Source organism: Podarcis pityusensis, assembly GCF_964106645.2.
Source record: "Podarcis pityusensis genome assembly, chromosome: 14".
NCBI classification, from domain to species: domain Eukaryota; kingdom Metazoa; phylum Chordata; class Lepidosauria; order Squamata; family Lacertidae; genus Podarcis; species Podarcis pityusensis.
This window is the reverse complement of record NC_138039.1, coordinates 35,168,185-35,185,404: the sequence shown is the minus strand read 5'-3', so window position 1 is coordinate 35,185,404 and position 17,220 is coordinate 35,168,185. Positions and strand designations below refer to the sequence as shown.

Genomic DNA, 17,220 nt, shown 5'->3' with positions numbered 1-17,220 from the left:
GGGATTTACAGTGCCGCGGAAGCAAGTCCCTTTGCTGTGCTGCGCCAGTTTGGTGCAGCATGCGAGCAGGCAACTCGGTTCAGGGATGTCTCGTGGGCTGGTCAAACGACCTCTGTGGGATGCTTCCGGCCCATGGGCCTTAGGTTGCTGACCCTTGGTTTAGAGTCTTCTCTTGTTCTGTAGAGAAAGAACCAGGCCTACAGACTGGGTGAAAGTGTATTTGTGGCCCTGTTGGATACACAACTCCCATCAGCCTAAGTCAGTAGGCAATATCTGGAGCTCCCCAGGTTCCCTACCCCAGCTGTACACATTTCCCTGAAAATAATTTCCCTTGAACTGTTTTCCCTTGAATTTTGTGGCATAGGCTAAGCTAACAGACAGTGACTGGTCACCAGAAAGCTTTGTGGCTGAGTGGGAATTTGAACCCTGGTCTCCCAAGTCTTATTCCAGTACTCTAACCACTATACCACACTGGCTCCCTGAGATGCCCCTCTCCTGTAAAATACATTCTGACTGCTTCCATTCCAGCTGCAATGCACCAAAGTATCTTGCAATTAATGGAACTGCCTTGGAACTTTTTGTTGGTATGAGGTCCTCCTCTTCTTTTTTCACCATTTTTTTTTTTTTAATTCCCAGACTCTGCAACTAACCCTGACTTGAGTTGTAAATCTCCTGTGTTATTCTTTAAAAAATAAATAAATCCCCCTTGCTCTCTGCCATGTTCCTGCCTTGTGTACTTTTTGCTTCTTCCTCCTCGGACTCCTTCGGGATGGGAATTGGGGAGGAGACGATTCCCGCCCACTCAGAAAAGCTCTAAATCCTGCCTGGGAGGCTGGTGCCAAGAAAATGACACATCAAGGAAGAGGCTGCTTGGATACAGATATTCCTGGACCACAGCATTGTAAAGTCCTTGTTAAGTTACTATTGATCTCCAGCAACTTAGTCAGGATGGGGTGTGTAAGAGAGAGACTTAAATGTGGTCTCTTGGGAGCGGCTGTCAGGAACTTTTTCAGTGTTTAAGGCTGCATTCTCATGCAGGAAAGTTGTCAGCGGCCACATACTGGTGGCAGTGGGTTGGGCTAAAGCAGAAGTGGGTGGAGCCAAAGCAAATGGTGAGTGGAACATTCCTTCTCTCTCTCTCTCTCTCTCTCTCTCTCTCTCTCTCTCTCTCTTTTTTTTTTTTCTGAAGGCAGAGTACACTAAAGGATGAGTACAACTGCTTGCCCACCTGTATCCTATACATAGGGATGGGGGTGGAATTTGATTCTATTTACCTTTAAAGGCAAATCACCCTAACTCACATTTTGTGAAAGAGCATGTAAACCAAAATACGGTCATCCTTCCAAATTTTCACTTCTCCAAATTATGCAAGGCAGCTGTCCAACAAAATAATGTGCACAAAAAATGTAGACATTGGTTAAAATGTGTCTAGAAATACATATATGGGTGAAAATAACATACAGAAATGGGGAACATACAGAAACATACATTATATTGGGGAAAATGCCGTGTAAAAATATGTAGGTTAGGCAAAATTGCATTAAACATGACCATGTTAGGGGAAATTTGCACTAAAATGCTGTCACATTCCCTGCATTTTGGACACCATAATCTTGCATGATTTTGTGCCAAGATCATGCCTTGAAAAGTGCTTTGGGGGGCACAATCATATGGCACCCCAAAATGTGTGTTTTTGGGTGCCATGCAAACAAGGCCCTGAAAAAAACTTTTGGGCTTTGATCTCACACAGGGTATGATAGATAGATAGATGATAGATACATAGATAAATAGATAGATAGCTAGATAGATAGAGGAGAGAGAGAGAGAGAGAAGTGTATTTTGCAGGTCAAGGCATGAAGTTCAGACTTTCCTCTTGCTTCTTACCCCATCCCTTGTGCCTTTCTCTCTCTGGGATGGAGGCTGGCATTATGCTTCTCCTGTTGCTCATTCACAGTGCAAAGGCACTTCCAGAGACCCTGTTTATGGAGCATTCATCCTGATTTTTTTTGCAGAGATATTAGATGATGTCAGGTATTTAATGAGCTTTCATTCTGAAATATATGCAGGGAGTTTAGATGCTGCTGCACCAAGCAAGATGTATCCCAGTGCACTTTCCAGTGCATGTCCCCATCATTTACTGCAAAAGTCCAATGTTTCGGGGGAAATAGATTTTGTTGTGTGAAAAGGCCCCAGTGCCGTACACTAAGATAGATCACTGGTATATCCTGCTCAGCCTTGGGCATTCTGGGAAGGCACAGGGTCAGCACTTCTGAGCTGAGCAGTTTCCTACTTTAGACCTCTGTTGAATCTCAGCATCTGGAGCATTTGTTTCCTTTGAATTCTTTCTTCTTCTTCTTCTTCTTCTTCTTCTTCTTCTTCTTCTTCTTCTTCTTCTTCTTCTCTCTCTGTTTGTGTAATTGCTGCATTAAAAGAAATAATTCTCTTTCCTTCTCCGCAAAGTGCAAACACACCATATGTCCACAATGGGGCCATAATGGCCTAATTCAATTATTGAGGGTCACGTTCCATGTACTGCTGTCTGATTTTCTTGTCAATCAATACAAACTTCATTTTAAAAGCAAGCAAGTGTTGGGGAATATAGGGGGGGGGGAGATGTTGGGGAAGGTTGAAGCCCAGCAGTTATGTAAGGTCTGCAGGACTTGTCTTTTGCTATTTGTAGCAAGTTTCCCCCTCTCCCTCTGAAGTTATGTGGAACACTTGGAAACAAGACAGTCTTGCTGAAGACTAGTAAGAATCATAGATCCCACTGTATTATTTTAATCAGGGGTAGGTGTCTCTGGAAAATAAATTGGGTTTTTGATACTGGATTATCAAAAAGTCCTCCTGAAGTGTTGAGGCGACTGCAGATTGCTACAGAAGGGTTGCATGGGCCAGGGCATCAGGCAGCAAGGAGAGGCAGGAGGAAGAGGCAGGTATCAGATAGGATAACCCAACAAAAAGTATACCTAGCCTCCAGCTGCATCTTTCTAGGAGAAGGTAGCAGCCTAACTTGCACCATCTCTGAAGCAACAACTCACATGCAACAGCTGTTGCATGGAGGCACTGATCCTGTGTGGTGCAGGGTGTTGCTTTGCAAGCGGATTTCCCAAGAGGAGAGCCACTTACGAATCAGCACCCTGCAATACTGAAACATCCATGCAACAGCTGTTTAATCCTGTAGAGTACAGGACGCTCCTCACCAGTGGCTTCCCAGTAGAGGAGCCACTTGCAAAGGAGCACCCCACTGAATTCATCCCTCTGCTCTCAGATGGGAAGTGGGGAAGGCGACACAGCATCGCCTTCCCATGCTCCCTCACGACCATATGTTTCATTAGGTTTTCCTATTTTAAAAAATAACTAATTAAACTTTAGCCCCACTAATTCAGGACTGGTTCCAGGGGAGGTTGGTTCAGTGTGGATTGGCCTAATTGCCTCCCTCCTGGATCGGGGCCATGGGGCAGATCGGGTGGAGGCTATGCGCTGCCCTGCAGGGAAGGTATAAAGCTGCCTTATCTTGAGTCTGACCGTGGATCTTTCTGGCCCCAAACTGTCTCTTCTGACTGGTGCTCCAAAATTCCAGACAAAATTGCTTTCCAAGCTTCACTTCCTGACATATTTTTTTTGGCTGAAGATGCCAGGCTTGAACTTGGGGCCTTCTCTGTGTGGAACATGTGCTCTGTACCACAAAGCACCAAGAACTCCTCAGATGGAACACAGACTGCTTGGGGAGGTCCTTTATACCAACCTTTATCAACCCTGTTCTCCATCAGATGTTTTGGACCATGACTTCCATCAGCCCCAGTCAGCACAGCTGGCGGTCCAAAACATCTGATGGAGAACAAGGTTGGCCACTTCCTGCCCCATGGTAGAACAGCTCATTTTCCATCCCCGTTCCCTGCCTGAATACAGGCCCTGAATCAAGAGGAAGGTTCAGGCATCTTGAAATTGTTTCAGAACAAGGTTAGCCCCCACCCCACATCCTCATATGGAAACCAGCTAAGTGCAAAGATCAATGTATTCACCGCTGAACATTTCCTGGAGAAACATTGCATCCTCCCTCATTTACTTGATTATCTTGAGGGTGAATCAATCAAAGGAATGGCAATGCATGTTGCACAGGCTACAACCCTGTGGGTGTCCATTAGAGGGCTATCTGCCCAGTGATAATGGAACTGCTGATTAACAAGCATGCAGCGCTGTGGCTTGGGCATTTATTTGTTTCAAGGAGAAGAACTGCTGCTTGATGACAGTCCAGCATTTAGCAGCTGGTTTGTTAGCATCCTGCTGTCCTGAATGCTTCACATAACTCACTCAGATGGTGCCGACTTTGTTGGTCCATCCATCCATCTCCTGACTTTCTTGCAAAAGACAACGGTCTGGGAATTTGGTTGAGAACTTGATCTAATTTGGGAGACAGAGAGAGAAAGTTTCCTTGCATTTGTTGCTGAGGCCTGGAACTGCTACAGCCACTGTGATGCTCTCTAGAAGTAGTGGGAGCATTGTTAAATTGTGGAACTTGCTCACACAGGAGGTCTTGATGGCCGCCAGCTTGGATGGCTTTAAAGGAGGAGTAGATAAATTCATGGAGGAGAAAGCTGCAGCCATGATGGTGATGCTCTGCCTCCACAGTCTGAAGCAATAGTGCTTCTTCTGAATGTACCGGTTGCTGGAATCCTCAGGAGGGGAGAATGTTCGGGCCTCACTTGCTGTTTTCCCACAGGCATCTGATTGGCCACTGTGACAACAGGATGTTGGACCAGATGGGCCATTGGCCTGATTTAGCAGGCTCTTCTTGTGCTTTTATGAACAACAGTTCCCATCAGCCTCTTCAAGAATAGCCAGTAGCTAGGGGTGGTGGGAGCTGTAGTACAAAGCATCTCAAGAGCTCCCCATTGGCTGTTCCTGAAATAGTGGGTCTGTTGACTAGGCAATGACAGAAATTTATCTTCAGGTATATTTATATGAGACTTATCCAGAGACTGCATTGTTTGCCAATTATATTATTAATTGAATGAATGAATAAATGAATTAGCTGCCCTTCACTAGCAGGTCCCAAGATAGGTTACAGCAATTTATAATTTAAAAATTCAGAATAAACCAGATTATAATCACACGTCTCAGGTGTCAAAGGCCAGGGTAAAAGGCGCACCTTCAGCATTTGCCAAAAGCTGTACACTCCATGTTATTTCCACAAATATATGCATTTCACGCACACTTTGCCCTAGCATATGCATTTTTGTACACATTATTGGCATTGCAGAATTCAGATAAGTGCACATTTTGAAGGACGTCTATGTTTTGGTACACATACTGTTTTGGAAAATGCAAATTGGGGAAGTTTGCCTTGAAATGTGAACTAAATCACACACACCCCAACTCTCCATTCCCAAACTAATCTTCATGGATCAACTGGAAGGGGACTATGAGAGTGTGGAGTTTGTGAGAGTGTGGAGTACCCACACCCACCACTGACATGTGGACCCCAGAGGCTTGATGAAAAGTGAATGTTAATGCCCTCCCCTTGTAAAAATTCCCATAATGTCTGAACATAGCTGTTCTTTGGCTGCCTTCCTCTGTATTATTTGATATCCAGTCCATCCTGGCTTTTGTAAACGTCTTGGCTAGACATGAAATTCTCTCGTATTCTCCCTGGACATTTATGCTGGGTGGCCCATATGTGTGGGTAAAGGAGTTCTCCCCTTCCGTGACCTCCTGCACACCCCTGGCTTGGGTCTAGTGAAAAGTGTGATGGATTGGCCTGACATCCTTGGCAGAGTTTCTTGGCCCTGTGATGGGAGGTCTCGGCACACTGTGGGAAGATATACTCCTTTTGCTCCCACAGAAGAACATGTCAGGGTCGCAGTGACTGACAGGAAGCTGCCAACTTGGCACCGCTGCAGTTCAGCTTATTGTGGGTCTTGATTAAGCCTCCCTCCTGGAAATGATTCCTCATCTCCCCACCTCCCCTCTTGCTCTAGTAAATGCTCCCCCTCCCTCACTTTTGTTCTGGGTCTTTACACAGGGCAGTGGTTGGGGGAGTGATGGAGATATTTAGGATCTATGTCCTTTCCAATCTATCAGACCACAGCAGTTAGCACTTTGGAATCATTCCATTCCATTAAAGTGTGCCAGAAAAAACAGACGTGTGATCCCAGCTAATAGAGGAATGTCTCGTATTTAACAGGGAAACAGCAGGGTTCTGATAGGTGGAGGAAAGGGCTCCTGTGGAAAGTTTAATGATTCCAACAGTAAAGATCCCATGATCGTAATATGGAAATCTCAAAGGGGTGGGGGCGGAATTGGATTGACTTCTTTTTTTATTTGCTTGTCATCCCTATTCATTAATGGCCACCCCATAACCAAGGTCCTTAAGCAATGAAAGTCAGTGGTAAATTCACATTTGTCAAACAGAAGCTGCGTACACACTGCATTTTACTTTAGAATCAATGGAGACTGAGTACTTGTTTGTTTGTTTTTTTCCTGTGTAGCCCATGCACAGTCTAGAGAAATCACGTATTTTTTTGCCTCTGAAAAGTGCTTCATTCTGAAAATAAGGAGCTCAATGCAGGTTGATTCTGCATTATCCTGCAGTGTGTCCATTTGAATGCAGATGTGGGTGGTCCTGGCAATGGGGTGGAATGGAGTCCATACTTGTCCAATGATGTTGTGGGTGGACTCATATCAAGATCACAGTCACCACTTACTTGTTCATTCACCTGGGGCTTGGGAAAAGGTGTGGATGACCTAAACAAAGGGAGGGTTTTGAAACATGTGTCGAGTAACCATGCCTACCCTTTTGGATCGCAGGATCTAGAATCAATCTATATTGAAAGCAGCATATTGAGGATAAGCACGAACAATTCCAGACTGAGGAAAAACTACCTATTTGTGCTGCAAATGAGCTAATGTGGACACAGAGTCTCTGGGGCTCATTCACACATGACTGCGTCTCTCTGGCTGACTGCAGCATCAAATGATAACTGCATGTGTGAAATAAGCAGTTTTTGGTCCAACAGCTCTAAGCAGACCTTCCATGACACTTCAGACTTGGGTTTTGGAATAACAGTCAGGCACACATTTACTGTGGATACATTTCAGTAGCCAGTGGAATTATATTGTTATAAGAATCCTGTGACAGTAGAATGGGTAGCACCACTTCATCAGCCATTAAGTGTGTATGTGTGCTGGGTTTTTAAAAACAGGCGGAAAAGTAGTAGCACAGCAGGAAACCAGTTGGACTAGAATTCTTGTGTGCTTTTCTCTCTCCCACTGTTGGTTAGTTACAGGAAGTTATTACATTGGAGAGCATACCAAAATGGCGCCCACCACCTACAATCTGAAGCAGTATGGTGGCTATGCTCTACCTCCACTGTCGGAGGCTGTATGCTTCTGAATGCCAGTGGCTGGTGAGCATAAATTGGGGAGAGAGCTGCTGTTCTCGGGTCCTGCTTTCAGGCTTCCCATTGGCATCTGGTTGCTCACTGTGAGAATACGATGCTGGACTAGATGGGCAATTGCTCTGATCCAGCAGGGTCTTCTTATATTCTCACAGTCTAATTAACCACACCAAAATTCTACCACCCAGATGAACAGCAGATTTGAAAGACCCTTGGCAAATTAATGTCCTGTGGGTCTGTAATGCTGTGCTCCAGGAATGGTGTGGGGTGTGTGTTTGTGACCTTGATGACAACTGCAACTGGAGGTAGCAGCTATTCCTACTTTTCTCTTTCCTGAAGTCTTTGAGGTAAACCTAACCTCTCTGGCAATGAAGTGGTGCCATAACTGACAGCAGTCGCAAAACATGGGAGATGCCATGTTTAGGGGCACCCATCTCCCAATGCCCTGGATGTTGAGTTGGTGGCAGGATTCACACTGCTTAACACCCTCCTCAAGTGATTTTACCTGGTTGTAATGTGTCTTGGAACTCACATAATGCCACTTGCTTGTCTAGATGAAGGATAGAGGGGTGTGTGTGTGTAGAAACTAGCCTACTATTTTGGTTTGTTGTTGTTTTTAAACTAGGGTACCATTGGTATGTGAGCCCCAGAAAGTGGTTCAGAAGAGAATATGGCCCTGGGGGTCAAAACAGTTCCCCACCCCTGCTCTATAAAGTGAGATGAAGTGCCTCTTTCTTTGCATTTAAGAATGGAGAGATGGAAATCCAGAATGGAAAAGTGGGAGCAGGGGCAGAGAAGGCAGGGGAAGAGGTGTTAGAACTGTTGAGAAGGTGAGCAGCTAGGGCCAAGGGGCATAGTGATCTCTCTGTGACAAGCAGCATCATTTCACCTGTCCTTCCAGCCTCCCCCTTCCAGCCACTGCTTTCCTGTTGTTTAAGATTTACTTCATGATGTGTAGACCAACCTCAACCCAACCTCAGTCCTTTGTCTCCATCAGCAGTCGTCAAAGCCTTCCATATTCATGCTTCTCCTCTGTTTCATGATTGCCGAGAATGTCGTCTCCAGCAACTGGCAAAGAGGGAAAGGAACAAACCCTCTCCTTGCCCAACATGCTTGGACATTTTCATAATTTTCATTATGGTTTGGATAGCTTTGGGCCTTCAGGTATGGTGTGGACTTTTCCTTCCATTTCCCCCTTTTGGAAAAAAAAATCCTTGTTTATTTTAAACGACACAATAATACATGGACAGCTTTGTTTTCAACGAAGTTTAGCAAAATCAAGACCCAAACTAGTTGTATTGTTGGGAGGCCCATCCCCTTTTGGGTTATGCTTTTTTAAGGTTATATGTGGCCATGTGGGAAGATATATCAATTCAGAACAGAAATGCAGTATTCACTAAGGTTTCCTGAACCAAATCATCCTCAATTTGAATCCCTACCCTTGTTTGGCCCTAATCTGAGTTAGCAACCCTACAGTTTCATGTACACCTCTTTAAAAACACAGGAGATCTGGGAAAAGATTATCTTACCAGCTCCTCTAGCTGTGACTCCTGGAAACATTTAGATTTCTGAGTGCCAGCTAAGTAGGCAGTGGGGGAACATTCACTTATACCAAACTCCAGCTTATTGGTAACATTGCTGATCTCACATATGATGAAAAATGATTTGAGCCAAGCAAGAGCCATCTTGGTTTCTGATCCATACGAAGCAAAACTGGGTAAGAAGATTTGTGGGGAAGCGTAAGAGCATTTTCACACATGGTACTAGAATTACCTTTCAGCCTCCTGCTTTCATGGTGCACATTTGCAAATGATCTTTAGTATAGGGGTTAGGGGGAAGTTTAGGATGTGAACACATTATTATCAATTTATGAAATGTAGAGACCACGTTTTGTTGCAAAGCAATCAAAGGACAATTTCCAGGGGCTTCTAAATATGCTGAATGAAAATAAAAGATGCTTGCTGCATTGGACTAAGGGTCAAATTACACATTATCCTTATTGCATACTGTGCAGCGACATAATCTGTTTTTCTGTAATTGATTAAAGGTGCAGGGAGATTGTTACCCTGATTACAAAGTGTAATTCCCCTTCACTTGAGAACCAATAAGATTTTATTTTTTTTACTAAGCCCCATATCCACCCTTCGAGGGAGGTGTCTTTCTGAAGTATGTCCCAACACTTGAGATTCAGAGGTATACTGCCTTTGGATATAGAAGTTTGATTTGGCTGTCATGAGAAATAGCCATTGGTCAACCCTCTAGAGAATTTCTCTAATTCTTTTTGAAGCCTTCTAACCCATTGGTCATTACCGTAGGCCATATTGTTATATATGCTTTGTGTGAACAAGCTCCTCCTTTTGTCTGCTCTGAACCTATTGCCAATTGACAAGCAACCCCAAAGCTCTGCTGTTACAAGAGGGGGAGAAAAATGTCCTCTGCCAGAACTCTTTAGGCAATATAATTATTACATTTGTGTTACAGGTGCAGGAATTGTAAAAGGCCACCGAAGTCTCATGTGTGAAAATGCTCAAATAATAGTCAGGAAAAATTCTGCAGGTTATGATGTTGGCAGGGTATTGTTAGCCCGTTAAAAAATGATTGACTAATGTTTGGGTAGATCTCTCCCAACAGTGAAGGTGAAGCAGGATCATCTCAGCCCTCAATTCACCCTCCTAAGAGGTACAACCACCCCAATGCAAAGGCCAAATTACTTGCCACCAAATATGGATCAATAGGATCATAGGAAGCTGCTTCACACTAAGTCTGACCCACAGGTTCTTCAAACTCAGTACTGTCTGCTCTGACTGGCAGTGGCTCTCCAGGGTTTCAAACAGGGGTCTCTCCAAGCCCTAACTGGAGATGCCTGGAACTGATCCTGGGAACTTCTGCATTACAAGAATGCTCTACAACCCTTTCCCAATCAAGTTTACCTGTTCTTTCAGAAGTCAGCAGTGTCTGCCATAAGCATCAGAATTTTTTTCTACCTGCTCCCCATCTAACTGGTTATGGGACCTTGGGCCTTCCAGATGTTGCTCCCATCATCCCTGGTCATTGGCCATGCTTAATGGGAGTTGTAGTTCAGCAACATCTGGAGGGCTAATGGTTCCCCTCACCTGCCTTATCCCAAGCAGACTTTGGTGCAGGGAAAGATGGGACCACCCTACCCATTCTGGGATTACTTCCAACATTTCAAATAGGTTCAGACAGGTACATGAGCTTTATGTCATTTGAGAAAGGAATTTATAGCACGGAAGAGGGTAGTGGACCAAGTGAGACAGCCGCTGTTCTAGGGATCTAGCAGCAAGCCATGAAACATAAAATGTTGTTTGTTTTAACCTGGAGCTGCATTTTCAATTTAGATGTCCATTATAGGTGTTGTAAAAGTTAGCTAACTTTTACAGTCATTTTATATTGCTCTCCAATTACTGAAACATTCAGAATTCAGAAACCCATAACACTCTAGCAAAATTAAGAGCAAGTTCACCAACAAAGAGAGTAATTTGCCAGTCACCTACCTATAGTGCGTAGGTGACCTCTAGGACATGACCTTCCCAATGTTGCTTGGCTGCCTTTTCCATCATCCCTGAATATTGGCTATGCTGCTTGGGGCTGATGGGAGTTGAGTCCAGCAACATCTCCGTCCCAGCATCTCCAGTTGACATAAACCAGAGACACCTGTAGATTGTTTAAGTGTGCATTCTATTTAGTAAGTAGATGAAATTAGAGGTTATGATATGAGAAAACGCAAGTTTCATAGCATACAGGTGAAACAAATGACAGGCACATCTGTAGACTTATTTACAAGGCTAGGCTTGGTCACATAAAGTAGCTCCTTTGTAAGCCTGGTGGGGACATTTCCAGATTATTACCAATAGTGCAATACATATTGCTTATTTACATAGCAATTGTTCCCACTCAAAGTGTGGAAAAGATTACTCAAAAAGTCACCACATATTGCCGTGTTAAATTTTATGACTGCAGGCATGTTGGGAACCTGCAAGCAGTCCACATCATGTCTACAGAAGGGGTGAATTAGATCGCTGCATGGACCCATCCTCAAGGATTTGGGGTCTCTCTGAGCGAGTTGTCAGGTTGCCCTCTGAGAACACGATTCTGCCCACCCCCACTGCCCAAATGTGATCACATAGATGGTTGCTCTTGTAGGCCACCGTGGAGCAAAGGGAAGCAATGAAAGCTCAGGGGCATTCAGGTCATTTAATAAGAAATAAATTAACTAAGGAAGGTGGTGTTAAACAGAGATGCCCCACTGAATAAGTGTTGTGGTGCTGCTTACCCAAGGCTGGTTTCTGAGCCCAGTTGAAAGGTATCCCTTACTCCAACCCCTGGGAACAGGATGGTGCATATGTGTAAATAAATAAGGCACCACCACTTTGCTGAAACTAAGCAGGTCTAGGATGAGTCCTTGGTCAGCTGGAAAACACCCAGGGAATCCTATACACACCATCTTGAGTTCCATGTTGGAAGAAAGGCAGGTTTAAAATGAAAGTGTGGCAGGAGGGTTGTATCCAATTATGTTTTGCTCAGAGTAGACTGGTTGAAATTAATAGGAATGGTTAACTTTGGTCCATTATAATGGGTCTGCCTTGAGTAAAATTTTGTTGGATGCAACCCAGAGAAATGGAATGTAAAGAAGGCAAGCCTCTTATCTCCCTCCTCTAATTCAGAATGTGCCCTGCTCAATGCAGCTTTTAATTTTAATCTGATAGGAGGGGGAAGGTAGCAGTTTACGAGACAACGTGGATGTACCCCAACTGCAGCCAGGTGGCTACTTTTATTCTTTTTAGTTCTTTTGAAAACAATTACATGTATGTCACTATCTCTCTGTTCTTTTCTAGTTTGGATCTTTATTTTGTGGGATTGCTTTATTTTTTCCCTTTTTTTTTCCTTTTTTCTCTCTTCTCTGTGTTTTCTTTCCTCCCCCCCTTTGTCTCCCATTCCCCCTTTCCCTGCTTTAGGTTTCAGAGAAATTATGTTGAATCCAATAACCCTTCCTGGACATTCTAATCCTCTTAACCATCATGGCATTTATGTTGAGGATGTCAGTGTTTATTTCAGCAAAGGACGTCATGGCTTTTAAAAAACCACAAACAACGGTGCAAAGCAAAAACAAAGACAAAAACATATCAAATCAAAAACCTCCCTGAAAGGTTTCATTGTTCTGATGTCAAGTTTGTTGACTGTGCCCTTAGATCGCTGTGGGACACAGTGGGAGACTGCGGTCTGTATATGGATCAAAGCCGCCGCCTTGTGGGACTGGACCTCAGTCTGCACCATGCTGAAAAAGACCAAGGGGTTATATACAGTATATTATTATTTTTCTGTCACCAGATCACAGGGTTATTCTTCTCCTCTGTTGGTCACTGTGTTCTTTCCCTCTGTTGGTCACGGTGTTTCCTGCAAGGCACAACAAGAGCAAAGCAGAGCAACAAAACAAAAACAAAAAGTTTCTTTTTTTTTAAGTAAAGAACCTTGAAGGCGTCATCCCAGCAGTTGCACTTTGCTTAAAAAAAAATTAAAAAAAGAACGAAACCGACCAATTGAAGTCCAGCAATTTTAGCTGTGGCCCTTCCCACCTGGAATCCTTGTGACATCACAACATTCTGTTAAAGCCGCCTGCTAGATCAGTCACTCATGGTGGTGGCCAGGTCATGGGAGATGCCCCTGTGGAACAGAAGATGGGGAGTACAGAAGATGCTTTAACAGAGCGAAGACCCTTGGTAAGAACAAAGCCAGCCCCCCTCCATCCCACTTCTGTCCCCACCCCACCCTCCGTCCACCTAGCCCCAAGCTGTTACACAGAAACGATGGGTTTTTTTGTGATGATGGAGAAGTTCTGCTACCCTACCTGGAGGAAAAGATACCAGTGGCTTTGGGTTTTGGTTTTTTTTAAAAAAAATACAAATGTCCTAGGAGGATCTTTCTGTTTGTGTGTGCGCGTGCGTTTTGTGTGTTAGAGCCTCTCTTCAGCTATCTCAGTGTTCCATTTTTTTGTACACCAGCCTCTTCCCTGCTGCTTGTATAATGGCTTTACCTGGGGGCGGGAGGTGTAGGGCAAGGCGGTGCTCTCCTGGACTTCACACCTGGATTGAATGAGGAGTGGTGATCCCAGTCAGTGATACGCCAATAGGGCAAAGAAAGAGAAGCGTGGAAGGCCACGCAAGTGTATTTCCATCCCCAATCTGCAAACCGACCGTCTCTTTTGCCTTCCTGAACACCTCCTTCCACCACCATAACCTCCCATTTCTTTTTCACCGAGTTAGAGATGTATTATAATTCTGTCGTGCACACCAAATGGTTGGCTCAAGGCATACAAACTAAGCAAAGGGGGATCTGAGTCAAAATTCCATTGCTTATTCTCTGACATAAACACAAATATTGATTCTGGACTTGGATCAATATTAATATCTATATGTAGACACATTCCTTTCTTCTTATCATTTTAACTACATCCCCAAAACTTATCATAATGGTGGGAGTGGAAGGGTAACCAATCCTTGAATACCACCCTCAGGAGTTTATTTTTAATTTAATTTTGTTAAAAAAACCTCTATCTGGTAAGTATGTGTTCTATGAAATGACCAATAGTAGATAGAGTTCTCTTCCCACCCCTTCAGATTCCAGGTTGAACATGCTTTGAAGCAAATTTACTTATGCAAATCTGTTAAACACAGGCAGGCCTTCTGTTAAACAATTTGCAGGATTCTAGCAGGTGGTAGAGGTTCATGAGGTCTCTTATCAGCCCATGAGCGATGGAGACATCAATTTTCTCAAATGCTCTCCATATTATGTAGTTTCCAAAATTGCTCATTCTGGTTGGTAACGTCATAGTCAGAGGGGGGAGAGAGAGAATTTTGAAGCTTGAGGTACCAGAGCTGAGGACATTCTACTAGCGTTGCCCTTTCATGCATCTGCTGGGATGTTCTCTTCAAATTTCTCCTCAGGATACTTCTCGAAAGCCATGCATCACTTTATTCTGTCTTTTGCCAGTTTGCACAGATAACTGAGTGAACTGGAGCCCAAATATAAAGCTAGCAGTTTTAATGAAATGACAGTGTAGACACAGGCCAGGCGTTTGCCTCCTTTTCAAGACTGGAGGAGTGGATTTGGTTGGAATTAAATAAGAAACAAAGCAACCAAAATGTGGTTAATTCTGAGAGGCTCTTTGTCAAAGCAGAGAATGCTGGGAAACAATGTGGGCCTAATCTCCAGTTTGGGTTACATTCACAGGACCATTTGTCTTGCTTGTTGTTTCTCAACCCAGATCTGAGGCTAACTCAACGTGTCCTGGTGTTGGTATTACAAATTTTCAGGAACACCATTACATTTTTCCTCACTGTGATCAACTTAAGGCATGTCCACACTCCCATTTGTCCCATGATTCCTAGTCACGAGTCTGAGAGGTTCTTCTTCTGTCCTACCACTTTCCCTGGGAAAACCCACCAGAGCAAGCATTGGTTTGGTTTTCTGTGAATTGACGTTTGCCTCAGCTGGGTTTTCCCAGGGAAAGTGGCAGAACAAAAGAAAAGAAAAGAAAAGAAAAGAAAAGAAAAGAAAAGAAAAGAAAAGAAAAGAACCTCTCAAACCTGTAACTAGAGATCATGGGACAAATGGAAGTGTGTCTGATCGTTGTTTCTCATACTTCTGAGATCTATTGTACACTGAATTAAAACTGGAAGCACACTTTCGTCTTTTACCAGATAAGAAATATTTTTGTTGAAAGTGTGGAAAGGGAGCAGCTAAACACCTGAAGAGGAAACCACTCCTACTTTGTGTGGGTCACTGTTTGGGGTGGTAGGCTGAGAACAGTGACTTGCACAGAGAACCAACAGGAAGTTATGGCTGCTTTGTGTCTGCATCAGCAGCAGTTGATTTTTCCCAATCACACCCATAGCAGAAACTTGGCCAAATTTGAACACCCCCAGCAGAAGCTTGATTGCTCTGACCTTGCCTTCTCCCAAGGTGTGATGCAGAGAGTCAACAGACGTCCTACTCTATGGGTGGATCTGCTGAACTCACACTAGTCTTGAACGGTCGGGTTTATTTCTTTTGACACAGTTCTCACCGCGTAGTTTTGGAAGGACTGACTTGAGCAGTGGAAAAGTCTCTGGTAGTTCCTTAATGTTGAAAAGTGGGGCAGGGTGGGTAGGAGATCCAGGCCTTGGGCACTTGCAATTGGTGGCTTTACGTCGCAAGTTTTAAGGGAAAAGTTGTTCCTGATTTTAATTATTGTAAATCATTACCTCATTTCCCACCAACGAGACTCCTCCACCCCTGATCATTTCTCTTCTCTTATACCATGTCTGTCATCTTGTGCTATGAAAATGGGAACATCCCCTTTCACAGAGACTCTAGGGGTCTTTGATGTCTAGTTTCTTAATAAACACTTTATTTTCTAATTAAACTGCTGCACGGAGTCTTTCCTTTTGAAAGCAAAACAAATCAATAAAATTCCCAATGACGTGTCTTTTCTCATCATTGCTACAGAAGCCAAATGGCATGTGCTGTAGGGAGAAATGAAATTATTTGTCATGTGGCGGATGCTATTTGACCTTTGAGCTGGTCCACACAGACATGTATGCACCACTTAATAACTTGATACTTGCTGGCTAGCAGTTGAATGTGTGAACTGAGTCCACTGAAAGGCACTGCATTGTGAGGAGATACTGTTGTCAAGCAGAGTGAAATAGAGCTGTAATTAATCACCAGTGGGCTAAGATTGTGCTGGTAAAGTAATAAAGCTAATTTATGCAGATAAAACAAGCTAATTCATTAAGGTAGTTTACAAAGATTCAAATCAGTGCAGTTGTTGAGTCTTCCAGAGGGTTTCTTAGCTGGCCAGGCAAAGGAGCCCCTCTGGAGTTCTTCTTGGCTCTTATAATGTCCTCAAGAATGATGAATGACTGGAAAGTTTTATTTGCCCAACCTTGGATCCTCAGCTATTGTTGTACTACAACTATCAGTAACCATTGACCATGCTAGCTAGGGATGATTGAAGTTGAAGTCTAGCAGCACCTGATGACTCAAGGTTGGGGACAGCTAATCTATGCCATCTCACTGAGGAGGAACGGTCACTAACCATTGAGCCAATTCTCCTGTTCTAGGGACATCAACCAGCCAATCAAATTTAGAAGTAAAATTTCATAACCTTTTTCCAAGTTATGGTAGGTTCAAATTGTAGCATTGTGATAATGTGGTGAAAATTTTATGAGGGTCAATTGTACCAAGATTGTGACCATTTACGGTCCCGCACAGCTACAGTAAGTGCATCTCTGAGATGGATTCTTTTCCGTAAGATGGTTCCTTTCACATAATGGTGAAAACTTGATTCAAGCATTCTAGTAAGCAGGATGATGATGAGTAGCAATACCAAAGTTTCATGTAAATAATTGCTGATGAGTTTTCACATGTGCAAGTCATTGCAACTCTTCCATCGGCCAGCAATGAACATATGTGTGTAAGCCGTCTTTGAACCCTTCTTCTTCCTCTTCTTTTTTCCAGAGTGGCTTAGGGATGCCAACAGTAGGGAGATTACGTGGACTACAGATGCATGATTTTTAAATAAATTTAAAAAATCAATATCAGCTGCATTTATATGGACAACTGGTACCTTTCTTACCATAAGGAGAAATTAATGGATGTGCAGAATATTGATGGTTCCAACTTATTTTCAAAAAATAGTAATGTATTTTATTCTGAGGCAGCAGAACAACAGATGAACTGGACAAAGGAGGAGCCCTAAGCCCACATAGTAGCTGTGAATTTCTTCTTAAGTGAAATCTGGTAATGATCATTGGATGTGTGA

General features: G+C 43.5%; 1 protein-coding gene across 3 annotated transcripts in view; it reads left to right on the top strand.

The window, feature by feature from the left end:
• Nucleotides 1-17,220, top strand: part of NTRK3 (neurotrophic receptor tyrosine kinase 3) — a 421,404-nt gene that overhangs the window by 294,907 nt on the left and 109,277 nt on the right. Inside the window, exon 13 of one of the 3 annotated variants that reach the window (XM_080980346.1) lies at nucleotides 12,374-15,819. The exons of the other annotated variants lie outside the window; for them this stretch is intronic. Coding sequence (XP_080836472.1) covers nucleotides 12,374-12,495 — 122 coding nt within the window. The 3' untranslated portion in view covers nucleotides 12,496-15,819. Of the gene's footprint in view, nucleotides 1-12,373; nucleotides 15,820-17,220 lie in introns of those variants that run through there. 3 annotated transcript variants of the gene reach the window in all.